This window comes from Papio anubis, chromosome 1 (assembly GCF_008728515.1).
Source record: "Papio anubis isolate 15944 chromosome 1, Panubis1.0, whole genome shotgun sequence".
In the NCBI taxonomy this organism is placed as follows: domain Eukaryota; kingdom Metazoa; phylum Chordata; class Mammalia; order Primates; family Cercopithecidae; genus Papio; species Papio anubis.
Genome location: NC_044976.1, coordinates 134,886,305 through 134,908,588, shown reverse-complemented (window position 1 = coordinate 134,908,588; position 22,284 = coordinate 134,886,305). Strand labels below are relative to the sequence as shown.

General features: G+C 54.5%; 1 protein-coding gene across 4 annotated transcripts in view; it reads left to right on the top strand.

Moving 5' to 3' along the window:
- The window catches only part of COQ8A (coenzyme Q8A), a 45,142-nt gene extending 22,858 nt beyond the window's left edge, over window positions 1-22,284 (top strand). For all 4 annotated transcript variants that reach the window (XM_017949019.3, XM_003893025.5, XM_009186263.4 and 1 more), the window contains exons 3-15: window positions 1,007-1,417; window positions 1,678-1,744; window positions 12,751-12,825; window positions 16,760-16,882; window positions 17,403-17,488; window positions 17,620-17,760; window positions 18,282-18,363; window positions 18,490-18,583; window positions 18,816-18,957; window positions 19,271-19,378; window positions 19,597-19,662; window positions 19,973-20,059; window positions 21,179-22,284. In XM_017949019.3, the coding sequence (XP_017804508.2) occupies window positions 1,007-1,417; window positions 1,678-1,744; window positions 12,751-12,825; window positions 16,760-16,882; window positions 17,403-17,488; window positions 17,620-17,760; window positions 18,282-18,363; window positions 18,490-18,583; window positions 18,816-18,957; window positions 19,271-19,378; window positions 19,597-19,662; window positions 19,973-20,059; window positions 21,179-21,463 (1,767 nt within the window). In that variant the 3' untranslated portion in view covers window positions 21,464-22,284. The remainder of the gene's footprint in view (window positions 1-1,006; window positions 1,418-1,677; window positions 1,745-12,750; window positions 12,826-16,759; window positions 16,883-17,402; window positions 17,489-17,619; window positions 17,761-18,281; window positions 18,364-18,489; window positions 18,584-18,815; window positions 18,958-19,270; window positions 19,379-19,596; window positions 19,663-19,972; window positions 20,060-21,178) is intronic.

Genomic DNA, 22,284 nt, shown 5'->3' with positions numbered 1-22,284 from the left:
GCCATCTTTGCCTCAGTTTCCTGTTTTTGAAGTGAGTGTAACAACCTGTCTCTTTCCTCCCTCCCATCCTGTGACATCTTAGACAGCAGAGTGAGAGGCTTGGGTCTCCTGCTGTCTGCGTACCCTGCAGGCAGCACGCGGCTGCCTGCGCATTTCATTCCTTTCAGTTGAAGCTGGGAATCCAGGCCACTGGTCTCCCTCCAGAAGCTGGTGCTGTTCTAATTATAGGCTCCTGGGTGCTGTTTCCTGGCCCTGTCTGTGGCCTCCAGTAACTGTGACTGTGAGGAGCCCTATTTTCAGATGAGGAAGTTGCAGAGAAGGGTCAGGAGCTCACTCAAGGTCACTCTTGGTTCAGAAGCAGAAAGGACCTGGGCCCGAAGCTCAGGCCCTGGTGACCGTCACAAAGAATACACGGCGTATCCTCTCCCCTGCCCCTCCATTTCCCTGAACCCTGAACTCCTAGGGACGGCCAGGCCTTGTCCTGGTTGTGACCACCTCTCCAGTGAGAATCTCTTACATGCACACTCCGGCTGGCCGGTGGCATCCATGTCTGCAGTGAGCTGTGGGCTTAGGTGGGCCCATTGGTATGCTTCCCTCACCCATTGCCGGCCTTAGGCTGTGTGTTCACCTCTCAGAGCTTTCCCCGTCGTTTGCGCCCTGGTTTATCATCTCCAAAGCCCTGGAGGTCTCCTTGGCTCTGTTTTATAGGCGAGGAACCCGCTGCGGGCGTAGTGTGCACCTGGCCTGGCCCCGGCTGGGCACACAGTAGGTGCTCAGTGTCCCACCTAGGACCACACAGCAGAGCCCCAACAGAAGCAGGGCTGGAGCCCAGGTCTCGGCTCCCAGGCTGGGAAGGGTGCTGGGTCTTGGGTGCAGCACCGTGCCATCTCTGGAGGTGGGAGGGGGCGGGATGCTGGTAGTGTGCCGTCCTAGGCAGCAGGGGACAGGCAGGGAGGAGCTCCTGGTTCGCTCTTGCTCTCCTCATGCTGGTCTTTGCTCCCTGCAGGGTCAGGATAAACGTGAAGAATATTTTGGTGAGAACTTCGATGGCCCAGAAGGGGAGTTCCACTTCTCAGTCCCGCAGGCAGCCGGAGCCTCCACAGACTTCTCTGCAGCCTCCGCTCCCAACCAGTCAGCGCCTCCGCCCCTGGGTCATGCCCACAGCGAGGGCCCAGCTCCTGCCTACGTGGCCAGTGGACCCTTTAGAGAAGCCGGGCTCCCCGGCCAGGCTGCCTCCCCTCTGGGCAGGGCCAACGAGATGCTCTTTGCAAACCCCAGAGACTCATTCTCTGCCATGGGCTTTCAGCGAAGGTTCTTCCACCAGGACCAATCCCCTGTGGGGGGCCTCACAGCTGAAGACATTGAGAAGGCCCGGCAGGCTAAGGCTCGCCCCGAGAACAAGCAGCACAAACAGACGGTGCGTCTGGGAGGCCCCTGGAGGGCTGAGGTAGCTCCCACCCACAGCAGTGTTGGCCTTGTGTCCTGCTCTAGGGACTTTTCCTGGGTGCTGTGGTCTGGGGTTTTTAGGAACGTGGAGGCCTCCTCTTGGTGGAGTGTGCTGTCAGGCGGAGATGCTGCCTGTGGGGTGGAGAGGAGATGTGGGGGCAACAGGAGCCTCTGAAGGTTGGTCCTGTCCCCTTGGCTGATTCCACAGGTCTCTTTCTGGTCTCCCTCCAGCTTAGTGAGCATGCCCGGGAGCGGAAGGTGCCCGTGACGAGGATTGGCCGGCTGGCCAACTTCGGAGGTAAGGTGGCTGTGTACCCCTGGGCCACCTCACCTGCCCTGCCTGGGCACCACAGTGGGGCCTGCTTGGAGGTGGGGACCCAGCAGTATCCCGGGGAAGGTGTTGCGGGAGGAGGTGGCGGCAGCTGCCCCTGCATGAGCTGTTGGGGGAGCTGGAGTTTTTCATGGGAGGATGATTCAGTTACTGGATTCCAGCTCTGCCTGGCTCTTCCCTGTGGGTTGGTACAGGGTCGATGCCGTGCCAGGAGCTGAGCTTGGACGGCTCGGCAGGCCTTGCTTGGAGGCGGTGTCTGCAGCATCTCTGTTTCACCCCTGCCTCAGGCTCACTACCGCTGCTTTGGAGGCCTCTCAGGAAGGAGGCTGGGTAGTGAGGAAAAGCTCTTCCCTGGGGCTGTTCAGCAGCTCCGCAGGGCTTTCTTTCCCTTGGGACCAGACATTTAGGGAGCCCTGGGTTCCCCCAGGCCTGCGGCTCATGAGTGGAGTGACAAGATGCCGTGGCCTCCAGCTGCTGCTGTTTCAAGCCATTTTTCTGTACTTTTCTTTGTGGGGTTGAATAGTCATCGTGCCCAGTACACATGCGCTCTTTTTATACAAGTTGAAAGGTGATTTTGTAGTGAAGATTTATAGCAGTTGTGTCTGCTCTGATGACATCATGTTTGTCATGTCTGCTGCTAATTCGCTGGCCCAGATGTTCCTGTTAAAGCGCCATCTCCTTTGCTGTGGTACACTGTAAGTTAGTTACTGGGATTGCATTTCTTTAACACTCAGCTGTCCTCAGTAGGTTCTCCAGGGTGATATAATTAATGCAAGCCACAGTTTTGGTGGCTTGATTTGGATCCTGAGCTTGGGTGAGTGGTTAGTTGCAGGGCTGTAGGCAGCAGAGGTCTGAGTGGTCCATGATGGTGCTGGTGCTGGGTGGGTCATGGAGACGCACCCTCATGGGTCTGCCTGTCACTTTTCTGGTTTATGTTTCTCCTCCCATACACCGTCCATCATATATGCTGTTCTCTGCTCCTGCCTGTTCTCTTTTGGAAACCCCATCCTACTTGTTCAAGACTGGTTCTGGGCAGAGGCTCATGTACTGCTGTGCTCCCTGAGAGCCTGGTATTCTGGGAGCTGGGTAATGTGTGGGTTCTGACATTGAATGATGGATGGCCCCCCTCTCCAAGGTGCTGAGCAGACTTGGTTAACTGGATAGAATTTTCTCAACTGTAAGGTTTTCTTTCCTAATTGTTACCTTAATATTTGGCACCCACTGTTACTTAGCCGTTTAGGAATTTAGTATGAAGTGTCATCTATGGGATAGCCAAGAGTATTGCTTATTTCCTTTTCCTGGGGTAGCATTTCAAGCAGTCCGTCATAGAATATCACACCTTCCTGAGTTCTGCTGTCAGAATGAGTTTTAGAGTCACTGCCCTGATGGCCTCTAATGGTCCTTATCCCCTGGAAGACTTGGCATGTTACCTGCTTTGCATATTGGCTTGTCACTGGGTAACATGTATTATTTCTTATTAAAATATTGAATGGAGGCTGTCTTCTTTCTGCATGATTTTGAGGGCAGGAGCTACCCTATTTTCACATCGGTAGCTTTTCTCTGTCCCCTCCCTCTTCCCTTCACTCTAGACTCTTGGTGAGCCTGTCCCTGGAAGGCTGAGTTTGACGTGTTTCAGGATCGGTGCAGTCCTCGCCTGGGAGTGTTTGTGGGGTGGGGAGAAGTGGTAGAGCTAAGGCAGGCTGTTTGGGAAAAGTAGTCAGAATGAAAGTCTTGATGGTGAATTAGAATCTGGTGGAGCACCATAAAGTCCTGGCAAAGCAGGCAGAAGTCAGACCCTTTTGGGTGACGGGTTAAGGAAGAAAGAGACTGATGTGGAAATGATTATATATGGGAAGATGTGTAGGAAAAAAAGGTAGAGGGCTCTCCTCAGAGGGTGGGGGATTATGGGCAGCCAGAGGGAGCCTGGGTTAGTGGAATTGAAGCCCTGGTCTTGGGTGCTTTGTAGCATCAGAAGCCTCTGGAGCCTTTGCTGACACCTGCCTGATGCATGGAGCCATCTGTGGGTGTCTGTGTGCTGGAGGATTGCCCACAGCTATGATTCAGAGACACGCATGTTGTTGCCCTAGCAATTGGCAGGTGATGTTTCAGGCTTGGAGATGGCAAGATGGGAGGAAAGAGAAGCCAGGTCAGGAAAGAACGTGCCGTTCTGGCCCTGGTGGGGATTTCTGGGCCTTCTAGCTCACCCAGTTGAACCTTTCAAACTGTAGGTTATGAACCTTTAGAAAACTGTGAAATTAACTTAATGCGTCAGGATCAGCATATAAAAACAAGTTAACTGTAATCTCAGCACTTTGGGAGGCTGAGGTGGGAGAATCACCTGAGGTCAGGAGTTTGAGACCAGCCTGGCCAACATGGTGAAACCCCATCCCTACTAGAAAAAATACAAAAATTAGCTAGGTGTGGTGGTGTGTGCCTGTAATACCAACTACTTGGGAGACTGAGGCACAAGAATTGCTTGAACCCAGGAGGGGAGGTTGCAGTGAGCTGAGATTGTGCCACCGCACTCCAGCGGGGTTGACAGAGTGACTCTGTCTCAAAAAACAGAACAATTTAAACAGAATGGAATTAAATAGAAAAGATTAGAATTAATATTGTGCATCCTTAGAATGAACTATACACATGGCAAGATATTTTAGTTTCAGAGACATATACATACTGTTTAAGTATATTCTTCACTGCAATGTGAAATGTATAGCTTACTGGTGGGTCACTGTCCGGTTTCCAGTCGCACTGTTCGACTTTGTTCTCCTAGAAAATACCTCTAACCTTTCTTCCCTTCATGGAGGAAAGGTGTTTTTCAGGTGCAGACTGGCAGACTTTAGGAAGTTTTTACCCGGGGTTATGAAGGAAGGGGATTGCTGTAGGTCTCAGGGAGGTAGGGCTGCTGCAGGGACCCAGACGGGTTTTCAGCAAGGTTAGCAGTAGGTATTCAGCTATATAGAAGTGGAAGTCAAGGACTTTCCAATTCCAGGGGCTCATTTTGATGCTGAAATGGGGGCATGAGTACTAAGTCCAATTTGGCTATGGGACATTATGACTGTGATGCTATGGGCAGGTTAATCTGTGGATATTAGATTTTATTAAAGAGTGGTGTGAAAGAAAGGGCCATATATTGGATATGGGGTCAGAACTGAACTTTAGGTCATCATAATAGCTGGCCTTTAATTACAGCTCTGCTTCCAATGTGACCTTGGGCCCTACCTTGGTTTTCTCTTTTGTTATAAATAAGGGTCTTGCCATTGATTCCAAATGGGAATATTTTGGTAAATGTTCCATGTTTACCTGAAAATAATTAATGTTGAGTGCAGCGATCTGTCTTATCTAGTCTGGTTTATTATTCATATTGATCAGATTTTTAAGTGATTTTGGTTTGCTTATTCAATAAGCTATCGAGAGAGGCATTAAAAAGTCCGCTATGATTGCGGATTTACCTACTTTTAGTCTGTTGACTTGTGCTTTGTATGGTTTGAAGCTATGTTATTTGCTGTCTACAGATTTAGAATTCTTTTTTTTTTGAGACAGAGTCTCACTGTGTCGCCCAGGCTGGAGTGCAGTGGCACAATCTTGGCTCACTGCAACCTCTGCCTCCTGGGTTCAAGTGATTCTCCTGCCTCAGCCTCCGGAGTAGCTAAGACTACAGGCGCATGATGGTCTTGATCTCCTGACCTCATGACCCACCTGCCTCGGCCTCCCAAAGTCCTGGGATTAAAGGCGTGAGCCACCGTGCCTGGCCAGATTTAGAATTCTTTTATCCTCCTAGGGACTGACCCTTTGTTCTTATGTTATGCCTCTTTTCATCTCGGTGAAAGTCTTCATTGTCTGATATTGCTATAGCTACATTCCAGCTTTGTTTTGGGTAATGCTTGCATGTTATCTTTTTTTCCCCTCTACTTTCAACTTTTAAAATGTCCTTATGTTTAATGCATATCTTCTATGAGCAGCATATATAGTTGGGTTTTTTTTGTGTGTTCTAAGTGTAGACTGATACTCTTACAGTGAGAATATTTAGTCCATTTACATTTAAATGCAATTGCGGATGTGTTAGAGTTTATATCTATTACCTTAGTTTTTGTTTGTTTACTATTTGACCTATCTGTTATGTCCCCCCTTTTCTCTCCTGTCTTGCCTTCTTTTACATTAATCAAAGACTTAAAATTATAGTCATGCGGCCGGGTGCGGTGGCTCGCGCCTGTAATCCCAGCACTTTGGGAGGCCGAGGCGGGCGGATCACAAGGTCAGGAGATCGAGACCACGGTGAAACCCTGTCTCTACTAAAAATAAAAAAAAAAAAAATTAGCCGGGTGCAGTGGCGGGCGCCTGTAGTCCCAGCTACTTGGGAGGCTGAGGCAGGAGAATGGCAGGAACCCGGGAGGCGGAGCTTGCAGTGAGCCGAGATTGCGCCACTGCACTCCAGCCAGGAGGACAGAGCGAGACTCCATCTCAAAAAAAAAAAAATTATAGTCATGCATCTCTTTTTTTTTTTTTTTTGGAGACAGAATCTCACTCTGTCACCCAGGCTGGAATGTAGTGGTGTGATCTCGGCTCAGTGCAGCCTCAGGCAATTCTCCTGCCTCAGCCTCTCGAATGGCTGGAATTACAGGTGTGTGCCACCATGCCCAGCTAATTTTTGTAGTTTTAGCAGAGACAGGGTTTTTCCATGTTGGCCAGGCTGGTCTCAAACTCCTGGTCTCAAGTGATCCACCTGCCTCAACCTTCCAAAGTGCTGGGATTAAAGGCAGGAGCCACCGCACCTGGCCCTCATGTGTGTCTTAATAACAAGGATTCAGACTGAGAAATGTGTCGTTAGGCAGTTTCATCATTGTGTGGACATCATAGAGTGTACTTACACAAACCTAGATGGTATATAGCCTGCTACATGCCTAGGCTGTATGGCATAGCCTGTTTGTCCTAGGCTACAAACCTGTGCAACATGTTACTGTACTGAATACAGTAGGCAACTGTAATACAATGGTATTTGTGTATCTAAACATAGAAAAGGTATAGTAAAAATGTGATATAATCTATCACTGTCATATATGCAGTCCGTTGACTGAAATGTTATATGATGCATGACTGTGCATGTTTTCTGTTAGCTCTTATGTTTTATATTCCTTTACTGTTCTTTTGGTGATCACTCTTGAGATCACAGCATGCATCTTGACTTATTACAATATAAAAATAAGTGATTGATTATTTTTACTACTTCTCCAATAATGCTAATACCTTAGAACACTTTTTAGATATTATTAAGATATATTAAATGGCTGTGCGTGGTGGCTTACGCCTGTAATCCCAGCACTTTCGGAGGCCGAGATGGGCGGATCACGAGGTCAGGAGATCGAGACCATCCTGGCTAACACGGTGAAACCCCGTCTCTACTAAAAATACAAAAAATTAGCCGGGCGTGGTGGCAGGTGCTTATAGTCCCAGCTACTCAGAAGGCTGAGGCAGGAGAATTGCTTGAACTGGGGAGATGGGGGTTGCAGTGAGCCAAGATGGCGCCCCTGCACTGCAGCCCGGGCGACAGCTCCATCTCAAAAAAAAGAAAAAGAAAATATCATCGTACTTTGTTTTTTGAAGGTATTTTTGTTGGGTAGTATATTTGATGTTGAAAATATTTTTGCTGGGTAGTATATTCGATGTTTCCTTTGATCACTTTAATAATATTCCTCTATTGTTTTCTTACTTTGTTTTTTTGAAAATGTGGCTATCAGTTTTATTGCTGCTCCTTTGAAAGTTATGGCTTATTTCTTTTCTCTGGCTACTTTTACGATTTCCTTTTTGTTTTTGTTCTCTAGCAGTTTGACTGTGACATGCTTGAGTGTGGTTTGCTTTGTATTTATTCTGCTTGGGGTTTACAGAACATCTTGAACTGTGGCTTCCATCAGTTTTGGAAAATTTTCATCATTTCTTCAAATATTGTTTCTGTACTATTCTGTCTCTCCTCTCTTTCTAGGACTCCAGTTACACATATGTTAGATCTTTTTCCTCTGTCTCCTTTGCTTTTTTCTGTATTTTCTATCCCTGTTTCCATTTATCCTTCAGTCTTGCAGGTTCAGAGGAGATGACTTATCTCGTCTGTACCTATACATTGGGAACTGGACACTTACAGAAATGAGACTTTAATGGATAGAGGAGACACTAGAGAAGACTTGCCAGAAGGAGTTGAGCACTGCTTTGTGCATAGCACTGTGGTGGTTCCTGGGGCCTTCACACAGGGACTTTTAATTCACATCATTAAGGCAGAAGGGGAGAGAGGAGAAGGGGAGAGAGGAAGACAGGAAACAAAAAGTAAAGAAATAGGAAGCAATAATACTATTTGATTCTGTGTAGAAAGGATTTTGAAATTTGACCTGTGAAAACAAGGAGATGCTCATATGAGAAAAAGCATGTCAGTGGGCCAGGAATGAAGAGTAGAGGGAATGGACCCTTGGGTATCCTATTATTTTTAAAAGGTAAAAGGTTAGGGTGTCCCTTACTCCCAGAAAAACACTTTGCTTTTAAATATAGTTTATGAGACTCCATTGGGTTTCCTAAGAGGTAAGGTAACTCTCTTATGCTAGAAAACAGGCATTGCTTAGGCTGTTGGCTCTTGTTGCTTAATTTCCCAAAGATGCCAGTACCCTTTGGATACTGTTAATACACCAGCAGCAAAGCTCTCTCTGGTACCATTGTGCCCCATCCCCCCAAACTTTTGTGTCCCTCATCTCAGTGGTAAAATTTAAAACAAACATTGGGTGAACGGGCTTGGGGTGGTTATTTTTTAAATTTTGCATGTGAGGACATTTAAAACAAAGCAGCACCATTTTATACCATCACTTTATCTTTTCAAAAGGACGTTTTCACAGTGCCAAAGTATAAAGGACATGCTTCAAGATAGAGGATAATAAATGGAATGACTTAGTTTTGTGAAAGACTCACGATATCATTTGGTTTCTGGACACCATTCAAGACCTGGCTGTAGCTTGCCATGGCCTTCCCACAGCAGCGATGCTGTCGGACCCTTTGGCTGGGACCTCAGGACCCCCTGCAGCAGCACTGTTTGCTCTAACCTGCTGGCATGATGCCCCTTTGTTGACAGGGCTGCATACAAGGCCAGCGATGAGTGGCAGGCAGTGACGCCAGCATGATTTGCTGAGGGCACACGCCATGCTTCCTGCAGTGCCAGTGCTCTTCTGGGTCCACTTTGCAGCAAGATAGATGCGCTCTAGATCCAAGAGTTTTGCACCCTTGGCAGGGGCGTGGGAATGTGTTTCTTCCTTCTCAGGAGCCTTCTTGAAAAGGGGCTTTTCTGTGTATCTCAGGAGCTCTGTGTTGGAGATGAGGACGGTTCTTCTTCTCTCCTGTTACAGATGAGGAAGCTGAGCCAAGAAGAAGCGTATGGCCCAGGGCTGTATGGTTATTTGTGACATCCCTGGGACTAGAGCCCAGGCCTCTGTGGTGTGTGTGGAAGTCTGAGCCTGGCCAGGCTCTGTAATTAGGCCCCAGAGGGGTGGTAGGGCTTCCCCTCCCCTACCAGTCCAGTTCTGGGAACGGAGAGACAGATCCTGAGAACCCGTGAGAGCAGCCGCTAGGAACTCCTCTCCCCTTCCGGTGCGCCTTCCTCCCATGCTGTGGGCTGCAGCTCCCCCCAGGCTCCCTGTCCTCCCTTGAGGCTGGGGGCAGCTGGAGGATACCAGGTGGTGACAGAGAAAGACTGAATCACTGGGGATTCAGGAACACCTTGAAGTGAAGGGAAGCCTCCTGGGCCGCTGCATTTTCTGTGGGGATTTCTTGTCTGTCAGACGAGGGTTGTTGGATGCCTTAGTAAAAGCTGGGCTTAGGGCAGCACCTGGTTTGTAATTCGCTGCTGTTTATCCTTAGCTGTATCTTTACCCCTTGCTGGTAGAGAAATTCCCGCGAGCCCTTCTCTGTAAACAGGCCTAGTTTCTGGCAGGTAAAGCCAAAGCTCCAAAGAACTTTACTTACTCACCGCTGCCCTTAAGCACTTTTCACCCAGCCTGCTGGGAAGGGCCCTGTTTGTTGGAAGGTGTTTGACGTTTGGCATTTTTTAACCTCCTGGTGTCCATCTGGTCAGAAGCCGAGTGACTGCTCACGGGAGGGCCCTGTTTGGCTCTGATGACCTCCCAGAAGGACTTTTGGAAGGATGGGGCCTTGTGAGGGACTGGGGTCCAGAAGTCATAGGAGCAGCCTGTGTTCCTGCCTGGGGGAGAGCCTGCCCCTCCCTCCCCTGTCATTCTTTCACTGCATAACTTCTGTGAGAAACATGTCAGAAGCTTTCCTGGAACAGGCCAGGAGGGAAGCGAGGCTGCTGACAGTGGCTTTAGAGCCTGGAGCTTGTGCTGGGGCCGGTTGTCCTCCAGGACTTCCTTGCTGGCCATGTGGGCCAAGCCGGAGCGGGGGTGCTCTTAGAATGTGGATCTGAGCAGGGAGAGGTGTTAGGTGTCCTGAGGGCTGTGGGGGTGCCGAGTGGGGTCCCACAAGGACCCAGGGAGTCTCAGCTGAGGTGCTCATCTTCTGGATGCCTCCGATGCTGGCTGGTTCTGGTGGAGGGCAGAGGCTGGCCTGGGGTCCCGAGCAATGCGCTGAGCCTGGGGCGGGAGGGCCTCAGTTTATTCTGGGTTCACTGGTGCAGGAGCTCGGGAGGCCAAGGTCAGGGTTGCCGGCCAGCTAGACTGCTTTCTGCCCCCTGGGGAGCCTGCCAGTGGAGCCTTTCTGTCCATCAGTGGACAGTGCCTCGGCCTGGCACCTGGCTGGTCGGTCCTGAGGGACGTGTGGGGCCTGAGGCCTCCTCTGTGGAATATTCTTTTGGTCATTTGTTTAATAACAGGTCCATGCCAGTGGAGAGCTGTGAGCCCCGAAGTGGCCAGAGAACAGTTTGAGGGGGGTCCTGATGGAGGGTGATGAGGGGGACACACCTTTGCCTGCAGAAGGAGGAGCTTAATGTGGCCCACCCTACAGCTGTGGCATCTCTGGTAACCTGTGGAGCCACCTGCCTCTCTTGTGGGCTTGTCTCTGGACTTGCTTCAGGCAGAGAAGAATCCAGACACAGAGAGACATTGGTGAAGGTCACTGCAGTGCGCAGGCTGGTGTTGCCGGTCTTCGTTTATTTTGCTAAGTCAGATTGTGTGCTGGAGTGCTGGTGGGGCAGAGGTGGGCAGGCATCAGGGAGTTAATGTTTAAGCTGGGACTCTGGCTCCCAGCTAAGCCCAGGGCTTCCCACAGCGAGAGAAACAGCTGATGTACCTGCCAGGCATCCCTGTCCCAGCACAGCAGACATCTGTACCATGTGTATGTCATCGGGCCTGTAGGCTTGGCTTATCCTGCCCCATGCTGCCCGGTACGGAGCCGCCAGCCACACGGGGCCTTAGAAATGCGGCTGGTCCACAGTGGGATGTGCTGAGTATAAAACATATGTGGCGTTTACAGACTTCATGCACACACACAAGTGTAAAATATCTCTGATATTTATTTTGATTACTTGTTGAAATGATAACATTTTGGGTATATTAAGTAAATTATACTATTAGAATTCATTTTGCATGTTTCTTCTTGCCTTTTTCAATGTGGCTGCTAGAAAAGTTACAATTATATGTGTGGCTTGCCTTCTATTTCTTTTGTTCTGTGCCGGTCCAGCCTTTTTGAGTAGAGTCACCGGAACAACAGCAGCCACTTGTGTGGCCTTCGCGTGTGCCTGGCCTGGCGAGTACTCTACTCACGCCCTCACGACAGCCTGTGAGGCAGGGGCTTCCCAGACAGCTGGGGACATGGAGGGTGCACTGTTGCCTAGGTGTGGGTAAAAATGTATTGCAAAAACATTTTTTAAAAAATTGAGTTATCTTCTTTTTATTTTTAAAATTTACTTTTCATTAAATTTTCAACAAGTTCTATATTTTTCATAAAAGTCATGTGGGGCTGCGGGGCTGCGGGGCTGCGGGCCTGCGGGCCTGCGATGTTGCGATGTTGCCCGCGTGCGGGGCTGCGGAGCTCTCCAAGGCTGGCTCATTGTGCGGCCATTCTGGTCTCAGCCCTGCCGGCCATGGTCACCGTGCCCAGCCAGGTGCTCTTCACCCTCTCTCTGCTAACCCTTGCCTACCTTGGAAAGCCAGCTAGAGCTGGGTATAAAGGAAGAGAATCCTGGCCCTGGGTGAGGGGTGGCATTAGTGGCACCTTCTGGGCTCCTGGGCAGGGGTCGGGGGTGGCTTTCTTGAGCAGCTGGGATCATTCATTGACTGATTTTTGGATAAATGAGGTGTTAGTGGGCTTTGATTCGGAAGATTGTGAAAGAGGATAAAGGGAAGACCTTGCACCCCACGGTCCTCAGATGTCAGTGTTTGCCAGCCCCGCAGAAAGGGCAGACTGGGCGAGAGGGCCTTCCATTCCCCAGCAAGGGCTCCGCCTGAGCCCCTTGTCCCCCTGGCTTGGATTAGGGAGAGCCGAAAGTGTTCTCACTCTCACCACCAAGTGCTTTGTATGCCTGTGGCAGCACCTTTCCTGTTCCAGTGAATTAGGGGAGTCTAGGTGATTGGAGGCTCTTCAGACCTGAAGGGGGTGGTTGTGTTCTCAGGGTGCCCTGTGTGGTTGGGGTGACCTTAGTCTGCGGACCATCCCTGGTCCGTCTTCCCATTTGTACTGGGTCCGTCCCAAGTGCTTCCCAGCTGACATCACTTTGGAGTGTCCATGTGCCCGTGAGCCTGTGGATTATCAAAGGTGATGGTGGGGGGTGGGGGATTCCTGAATCTTTTTCACTGGAAACACCTACTTTGAGCCAAATGTTCTCTTAAAACAACAGGTGGCATCTCCCACCTTGTTCCCCACTTTTCAAAATGCTGGTGTGGCAGCGAGGGCCCCTGGTGCAAGCGGTGTCTGTGTGGTGCTGCCCCAGGCCTTGTGGGTGGGTGGTGGCCCCAGCCCTGCATGAGCACTGAGTGCCCGCCCCCACCTCCTTGCAGGGCTGGCAGTGGGTCTTGGCTTTGGGGCACTGGCAGAGGTCGCCAAGAAGAGCCTGCGCTCCGAGGACCCCTCAGGTGAGCCGGACCCTTCAGTGGGAGGGGCAGGGTGGGCCCTGGGAGGGTTGAACCTGTCAGCCCCCAGCCCCGCCTGTGCTCTGGGAGTGTCAGCCAGCTGGGCCGCATTTGCATGGGGTTCCACGTAAGTGGCGTCCCTCGGGTGATGAGGCTGTTCATACAGACGGATTGACCTGCTTTAGAGGGGGTGAGGCTGGAGGCCCTTCCTCCTCCTGGCCCAAAGTGGCCACTTAGCCCCTTCCTTTTGGCTGCATGCACACCCACACACCTTCCGCACACCCGGACACCTCCTTACACACCCCCTGCACACCCACCAAACACCTACACACCTGTTTACACACTCTCCATGCCCACTGAACACCCGCACACTTCCTTACCCTCCACACACCGGCCCACCTCCTTACATCCTCCACTCACCCACCTCATACCTGTACACCTCCTTACACACGCTCCACACACTGCACACCTGCACACATCCTTACCCTCTGCACCCCCACTGCACACCTGCACACCTCCTTATCCTCTACACACCCGCACACCTCCTTACTCTCCACACATCCACCTCACACCCTCCACACACCAATCGCACACCCTCCACACACCCACCTCACACCTGCACACCTTACGCACCCTCCACACACCCACCTCCTTACACACTACACACCCACCTCTCACCCACACACCTCCTTACTCTCCACACACCCACCTCTCACCCACACACCTCCTTACCCTCCACACACCCACCACCCACTGAACACACCTCCTTACCCTCCACACACCTTCTTACGTACCCTCCACACACCCACACACTTCCTTACACACTACACACCCACCTCTCACCCACACACCTCCTTACCCTCCACACACCTTCTTACACACCCTCCACACACCTGCACACCTCCTTGTAAACCCACCTTTTGCTGCTGCCCTACTCTCTGGGGGTCCCTGTGGCCTGCTGGTCTGGCCGGGTCAGGTGTGGCTGGGGACAGGGGAGGTGTGCAGGCAGGTCCTGAAGGCTGCTTCTCACCAGCCCAGTAACCTGGGGAGGCTGTAGCCTCTGCAGAGGCACCTCATCTCTGAAGTGAAGGTCATAGCCAGGGTCAGGCAGGTGGTCAGGTCAGGACACTCATCCCACTGAGGTTGGTGGCCCGCTGTGGCTGGACTCTCTGGAGAGGTTCTGCGGACGGACCACACTGAGGCTTCGGGGGTTCATGCCGCTGCGATGAGGAGTGGGGCACACTAAGCTTCTGCCGCCTTCTGCCTGTGAGCACCAGGCTGGGCGCCTCCTCAGGCCTCTTCAGGCATGGGGGCCGGGCCAGGTGGGTGCGAGGTCAGCCCAGCAGGGGCTTTCCTGTTAGTGGGGCCTGGGGTGTGGAGAGCAGCGCCAAGGGAGCCATCTGCTTGGTAGATTTTCCTAAACACATTGGGAGTTCTGGGCCAAGTCCCCTGGCCCCGGCCCATTCAGGGAATATCAGCTCATTCTGGTATCACACCCTTCCACCCCTGCCTGTGGGGACCCCCAGAGACACCCAGTGACTGGCCACACTGCGGTCCTCACAGCCCTGTCTGCCAGCCTGGGCTAGCCTCCGTTGGGGGCCCTGCCAGTCCCTGGACATCCCCCCTTCACCCACCAACGCTGCCTTCTGGGACGAGGGCACTAGTCCCTCCCACAGGCCCTGACTGAGTCCTGGGGCACGGGCGGCATGCATGTCCTTGGAAGGGGCTGAGGACGGAGGGCTTAGCAAGGGTATTTTTAGCGCTAGTGCTGAAACCCTCAGGGAAATGAAGCCTGGATTTCTCTGGAAGGAGAAGCCAGCCTTCCCCCACTGTCCTCTGCGGTCCTCTCCAAAGCTGGCTGTTCTCCAGACTACCTCATCCAAGCAGGGAAGAGGCCAGGCTGGCTCCACAGTTACACTTGGTGTTCTTTGTCAGGGACAGTGGTGACCCCAGGCTGGGGGTTAAGGGGCCCAGGCATCGGTAGCCCTGAGAGTGGGACCCGAGGCTTAGGCTGGAGTACGGTGGCCCTGAGCAGCCCCAAACTGTGCTCCAGTTTCCTGACCAGGCCCTGGCACCCTCTGGCCTGGAGGACGCCGGCCACCCTGGCTGAGCTCTGCCCTGGAAGGACCTTTCCTGAGCTGGGTGCACGCCGCCGTAGCCCTGGACCCATCCCCGTTTGCTAAGTCATTCTCACAGCCAGCCCTGCCTGGGCAGGGGACATGCCTCCAGCCTGTGGCGTTGACCAGTTTTGCCGATGGGCTACCTGGGAAAGCCCCGACTGGGCCAGGCACTGTCTGCATCTCTCAGGAGCACTGCCGCCAGCCTAGGCCTGCTCTGTGTGTCATGAGGAGATAGACTGTCCCTCCCCTGGCCTGGGGCAGTGGCCTCTCCTAAAGGTTTCCCTCTCTGCCCGCCCCTCCCCAGGGACCCAGGCCCAAGCCCCCAGCCCACAAGTACCACAGGGCTGGGGGCAGAGGGGACATTGACTGCCTTTCCTTTGGCACTGGCATCTGCTGCTGCCTAAGGGAAGGGGGTGGCCCAGGGACCCTTCTGGGCCCAGCCCTCTTGGACTGGCTCTGCCCATGGGTCATAGCTCAGCCTCCCAGGGCAGCTCAGCCTCTTCCCCCAGAGACGTTAGGTCTCCCACCTTCCCAGGGCCCTTCCTGCTATCTGGGAGCTTGGAGTGAGCCTGGCCCCTTTCCATGTGGCTGCCTGCACAGGTGGGCAGATGCGGGTCTTCTCTGAGGCTCCTCTTCCGGGCTGCAGGGCCTCCGTTCTCAGGGCAGCTTGCCCCACCCTGGTTTCTCAGGGGCCAGGCTGCAACCGGCTCCGGGGCAGAGGGCAGTGGCACGGTCACCTCTCTCTTCTCCTGCTGGGTACCTGGCTCCGTGTGCCACCCGAGTGCCATGCCAGGCCTGAAGTGATTGGAGCTGAGGCAAGTGCTGGGTGCTGTGGGGGCCAGAGGGGAGGAAGCTGCACTGCGACCTCTTGGGGCTTGAGATCTAACTAGATTCACAGGACAGAAGGCAGGAGAAGGTGCGAATGTCACAAGGGCTGGAGACCTGGCGAAGAGGGGTGCTGAAGAGCTCAGGGAAGGTGGAAGGACTCGGAGCCCCAGATCTCTGCTCAGGCCTCTCTGTGCCTCTGGACAGGGGCACCTCCCTGTTTAGGCAGCACTGAGCTGATGGCCCAGGAGGGCATGGAAGCTAGAGGGGACTCAGCCGCCCTGGGCCACATGGCTGCTGGCAGCTGACTTAGCCGGTCTTCTGCCGCTCCTGAGTCACGGCCCTCAGCCCTCCCACTGGTGGACTGGAAAAAGGCCACCTGCACCGTTGGGGTCACTGCATGCTCATGACTGTCCAGCTGGCTGCACTGAGCTGCAGGGGACCTCTGTGGGTGGAGGGGAGAGATGGGCACCCCTGGGCTGTGCTGCCCTTGGCCTGAGCACCCTTCCCTTGAGGACAGGCCTCTGGCTGCAGCCACTTGGCCCCATGTGCAAATGCACGCTGACCCCACAGGGGCAGCGGACCTTTGTGCAGTGCCCTGGGTAGGGGCGCACAGGGCAAAGGCTTGGCACCTCCTCACCTGGGGTCTCCCCTCCCATGCCCCTTCTAGCCACAGGCAGCACCATGGCCCTGCCACGGCCCACCAGGTACCCATGTGGAAGGGAGAGGCCCTGTGTGTGTGTGTGTGTGTGCGCGCACATATGTAGGGGTGCATGCCTGTGTGTGTGTATTGGGAGGTGCTGGTGTAGGGCCTGGGGATGCACCTCACACAGGCTTGGGGAGGTGGACATGGAACAGTAGTTAGTTGTGTTGCTGGTTTTATGGATGCCTGGGAGGCAAGACATTGAGCCGCCATCTGTGTCAGGCTGGGTTTGCCATCCTACTCCCAGACCCCCCCGAGTGCCATGGTGACCCCTCTTGCCCGCCCACAGGGAAGAAGGCTGTGCTGGATTCCAGTCCTTTCCTGTCTGAGGCCAATGCAGAGCGTATCGTGCGCACGCTCTGCAAGGTGCGTGGTGCGGCGCTCAAGCTGGGCCAGATGCTGAGCATCCAGGGTGAGTGGGCTCGGGGGCTGCTGCGCTGGGACTTTGTGGGCTGCTGTGGGGGTCAACTTCCAGGGCCGGGAGCAGTAGCCCCACCAAAGCTCAGTGGGCAAGATGTGGGCAGGCTGGGGCTAGAGGATAATAGGCCTGGTCTCCAGGTGAGTGGCTCTGGGTCCAAAGAAACATGGGAAAAAGAGCAGAGAGGAAAAATTGTTCTCTAGAGGCGGTCAGAACACAGGTCATTTCAACATTTTACTATATTTTATTTTCCAAATTTCTTTTGTAATTATGAAAAACTCTGCATGTTGCATGTAAAAAGCCCACCTCCTCAGGTCGCTGGGCTGAGGCTGGGGCTCTGGGGACACTGAGTGGCCGAGGGCATTTGTTGCAAGGGCTCCGGTCTTTCTGGCCTCACCTGTGCTCCTGGTGGGGAGTGTGTGGTGGCCGGGGCGTCCTAGAAGTGTGCCTGCCCAGCTCCTGGGCGAGCACTTTCATCCCCAGGTTGGCCCTGTGTCACTCTCCTGCCTTCCAGATGACGCCTTCATCAACCCCCACCTGGCTAAGATCTTTGAGCGGGTGCGGCAGAGCGCGGACTTCATGCCACTGAAGCAGATGATGGTGAGGAGCCAGGGACTCTGCCTGCCCTCTGGGTCCTCGGCCCCCACTGGGTGGAGGAGACAGACTTGGGGCTTCTCCAGGTGGCCCAGGCAGGATTGTGCTCAGAGCCCCTCCCTGGTCCTGCCCTCCAGAAAACTCTCAACAACGACCTGGGCCCCAGCTGGCGGGACAAGCTGGAGTACTTCGAGGAGCGGCCCTTCGCCGCTGCGTCCATCGGACAGGTGCATTTGGCCCGCATGAAGGGCGGCCGTGAGGTGGCCATGAAGATCCAGGTAGGCAGCCTGGTGCGCAGTGCCTGTCCCCATGGGGGCTGCAGGGGGCAGAGCTGGGGCCTGGCTCATGAGTGCCTCTGCACCCCACGTCCCACAGGGCACTCTCTCTCCTGGTAGGGCCATATATGGTGTCCTCTGGCCCCAGTGCCTGGTTGGCACCAGAAGCTTGGGAAGTATTTGCTAAATGAGTGGCTTTGGGGGCACGGAGGGGCTCCCAGCAAGCTTGGTTTGGGATGTGCAGGGACAGGGGACAATTGATTGCCTTTTGGGGCCGAAGCTGGTGGGAGGGTGGCCCTGAGATGTTCCCTGGGGGTGAGGCGAGGCAGGAGTAGAAGGTGGACGACAAGGCTGTGATGGGGTCCAAGGGTTACAGCAGCATGGCTGGGTCTTAGCTCTGGTCCTCCAGGGTGTGGGCTGGGGCCAGGACACAGCTGGGAAGCCAGTGGGGGTTAGGGGAGTGCCCCAGGCAGGGCCCACCCATCTCCCTGGGCTAACTCCTCTGCCCTGCCAATACTCTGCAGTACCCTGGCGTGGCCCAGAGCATCAACAGTGATGTCAACAACCTCATGGCCGTGCTGAACATGAGCAACATGCTTCCAGAAGGTCTGAGGCTAGGTGGTTGGGTCAAGGGCAGGAGGGGGTGGCAGGCATCTGCGTCAGGTTTTGGGGCCAGAGGGGGGCCTCCCTGCAGAGCCCCCTTCCTCGCTGATGCCCTCCTCTCCGGCCCAGGCCTGTTCCCCGAGCACCTGATCGACGTGCTGAGGCGGGAGTTGGCCCTGGAGTGTGACTACCAGCGGGAGGCCGCCTGTGCCCGCAAGTTCAGGTGTGGCCCCTGGCCGAGCCCCTTGCGTGTTGCCACCAGGGAGGCAGAAGGGACCATGTTCAGCAGCTGGTGAAGGCCTCTCCGGCTCTGAGGGGCAGAGGGCTGGGATTGCAGCCTGGGCCGAGGCCACATCCTGCCTGGGGTGAAGGAGGGCCCTCTGCCTGGTGGGGTGTGTGTGAGGGGGTGATGTGAAGGGCCTGTGGCTAGGGCGTGACCTCCTGCCCCTACCCAGGGACCTGCTGAAGGGCCACCCATTCTTCTATGTGCCTGAGATCGTGGATGAGCTCTGCAGCCCGCATGTGCTGACCACAGAGCTTGTGTCCGGCTTCCCCCTGGACCAGGCCGAAGGGCTCAGCCAGGAGATTCGGAACGAGGTGCGTCTGCGCCAGCAGACAGGTGGGGCCGGGGTGGCCCTGCTGTGTGGCTGTTTGGTGACCTAATGGTGTTAGCCGGGGACTTGGAGCCCTGAGGTGCTCCCTGGGGGTGAGTGGCGTTGAAGTAGCACCAGTGGGATTTAGGGGGACACAGGGGAGCTGCTGCCTTCCCTGGCCCAAGTGACACTGAGAATCAAACAGTCCCACAGGGTACGGTGGGTAAAACAGGAGGCAGGGGCTTCTCTGGCCCCAGTCACCCAGGGCACCAGGCAGTGTGGTGCCGCCTGATACAGGCCCTTCACACTGTCCACAGATCTGCTACAACATCCTGGTTCTGTGCTTGAGGGAGCTGTTCGAGTTCCACTTCATGCAAACAGATCCCAACTGGTCCAACTTCTTCTATGACCCGCAGCAGCACAAGGTGAGCCCCAGGGTGGGGGCACCCGCAGCCAGGCCTGAGACCTTCTCTGAATGGGGCACGTGAGGCCCTGGCCTGCCCCTTGTCCTGGGAAAGTCAGCAGAGAGCTCAGGGCTCCGGGAGTGGGGATCCTCACCGCCCTTTGTTGTACCCCCTTCCTGGCCCCACACCTGCACCATGGAGCAGCGGGGCCAAAATTCTCCTGGTGTCTCTGTCCCCAGGTGGCTCTTTTGGATTTTGGGGCAACGCGGGAATATGACAGATCCTTCACCGACCTCTACATTCAGGTAACAGGAGAGGGGCCCTGGCCTTGGTCCATGTTTTTCTGAGGCTGGGACAGGATGCTGGGGGACTTGGGGCGGGGAGAATGACTGGGTTCCTGCCCTTGTGTCCCCAACTGTGCTGCCTGCCCCTCAGGTCTGGTGACAGCGGGCATTTAGGCTGACAGCTGCCAGGCGTGTCACCGCACTGGCCGGGGGCCTTGTGCAGGGAGAGGATGAGGGTAGGGTGGGCCTGGGTGTGGCACTTGGCTCCCTGGGATGTCGGGAGCTTTTCTTTCCATGCTGCCCACGGGTCCCCTCCTGTGCTTCTCCCCAGATCATCAGGGCTGCTGCCGACAGGGACAGGGAGACTGTGCGGGCGAAATCCATAGAGATGAAGTTCCTCACCGGCTACGAGGTTAAGGTGAGCAGGGTTGCGGGGGATCCCCGGGACCTGCTGACCCAGGGCCCAGCTCCCTGTGTAGGAATGGATGAAAGCACAGGGGGCAGCTGCCCTCAAGGGGCCCCCAGAGCCTGGGCCTCCTTGGGCATGGTCTGAAAGCTGGGGCCTGCCCCGGCCCATGCCGCCATGCTGTGCGTGAGATGTTTCCGAGTGGTCCAGTGAGTTGGGGACTCAGGGGACTTGTCATGAAGCTCTTGTTTCTGCCTCTCACTCTCACCCACTTATGGCTTGGGGTCAGGGCTCGATTGAGCCAACGTGCAGAGCAAGTGGGAAGGGAAGCCCCAGTCCTGCCCTCATCGAGCCTCCGTGGGGAGAGTCGGAAGAAGCCTCAGAAGCCTTTTAAATAAAGGCGAACGTCTGTGCTGGTGCCGCCCGAAGCCACCCACAAGTTCGACATTTTCCGCTTGCTGCTTGACAGTGGGGAAGGAGTTAAAGAAATCCAGGTCAAGCCTTGGGTTTGCCGTCTGGTAGGAGTGCCTTTTGAGGCACGTCAGGATCTCTGAGCCTCCCTTATCTCAGCTGTAAGCCCTCAGCGGGCAGCAGCTCTCTGCCGCCTCTTCCGTATGGCCACTCGCACTGACTTGATTCCTGGCCCCCCATCCCTCTGACCACCTCAGGCTGTCCCTGGTGGCAGCTCTTCTCCCCTGCTCTGCTGCTGGCAGGTTCCTTAGGCTGCTAGTTCCTGTGGGCAGACACAGCCGCTGGATGTGTCTTGGGTGGACTCTGGCAGACTCAGACACGCATGGTGGGAGGCCCTGCCAGCTCAGGCCCACGGACTCTGTTCTTTTTGGCCAGAACAGTGTTTTGTTAAAACCTGGAACGAGTGCCACGAGGAGGGACGCATCCTCTGCATTCTGCCACAGGCCCCACCACTCCCTTTTGTATTGCATCAGCCCAGTTCATGTTACCCTCGTGTTCCCGGCCCCTGTGGGTTTCAGTTTATGCCCATTACCGTGATGTAATCCAGTTTACAGCAGAGTTTTGAGTGAGAACTCAGCGCTCTGGGCACTGTGGGAGGAACCCAGGCTGGTGGAGGGCTCTGTTGTCTCGCCGCCATTTACCCTTCCTCTCCTGCCCCAGGTCATGGAAGACGCCCACTTGGATGCCATCCTCATCCTGGGGGAGGCCTTCGCCTCCGATGAGCCCTTTGATTTTGGCACCCAGAGCACCACCGAGAAGATCCACAACCTGATTCCCGTCATGCTGAGGCACCGTCTCGTCCCCCCACCCGAGGAGACCTACTCTCTGCACAGGAAGATGGGGGGCTCCTTCCTCATCTGTTCCAAGCTGAAGGCCCGCTTCCCCTGCAAGGCCATGTTCGAGGAGGCCTACAGCAACTACCGCAGGAGGCAGGCCCAGCAGTAGGGCTGCGGGCCACGCCCAGGCCGGCTCCAAGGGAACTCTCTCCTTCAGACAGGCCAAAAACCAGTAGGGAGGTGGTGGTGATGCTCTTTTTAACTCCTTTGCCCAATAAGAGAGGGTGGCTGCCTGGAGCCCCATAGCCAGTGTTTCCCACGGTTTCTGTTGCTAAATGGTTGTAGGGTGAGAAGTGCAAGAATGAAGATGAAGACCACTGCTCGGTCAGTCTGCCTCTGAGTGTCCTCTCAAATAAGTAGATGAAGATGAAAGGGCAACTTTGTTTTCTTTTTCCTGACGTGAATGTTAAGCAGAAGGGAGAGTCCTTACTCCCTTCCAACCTCTGTTCCAGTGCAAAACCCAGAAACATGAACACGGGTACAATTGTGGGATTTCATTATCTATCTGTGTAGTAGGGGTGTGTGTTTGTGTTTCTAGAGTGAGATTTGTGTTTTCTGCCCTTTTCCTCTCCAGCCGATGGGCTGGAGCTGGGAGAGGTACTGATCTAACAGTGCCAACAAGTGCTCCTTAAGCCTGTGAGGCCCAGGCCTGTAGGGCTGGCTCTCATCTTTGACAGCTGAATGTTTCTGAAGAACTGCTGCCCCATGGTGAGGGTGGGAGCAGCAGAACAGGGAATGCCAGACACAGGCTGGCTGCTGCTGGAAAGTGGGGTGGGACTTCCTTCCTCGGGCTGGAGAGGCACAGGTGTCACCAGTTCCAGCCAAAGGCTCCTCACAGGTTCTGTGAATTTTTGTACAAGTCTTGTAATGATCGAATCAACTTGTTGCAATTTAATAAAAATGCTCGTGGGAAGTGCTTTGGCGCGTGTA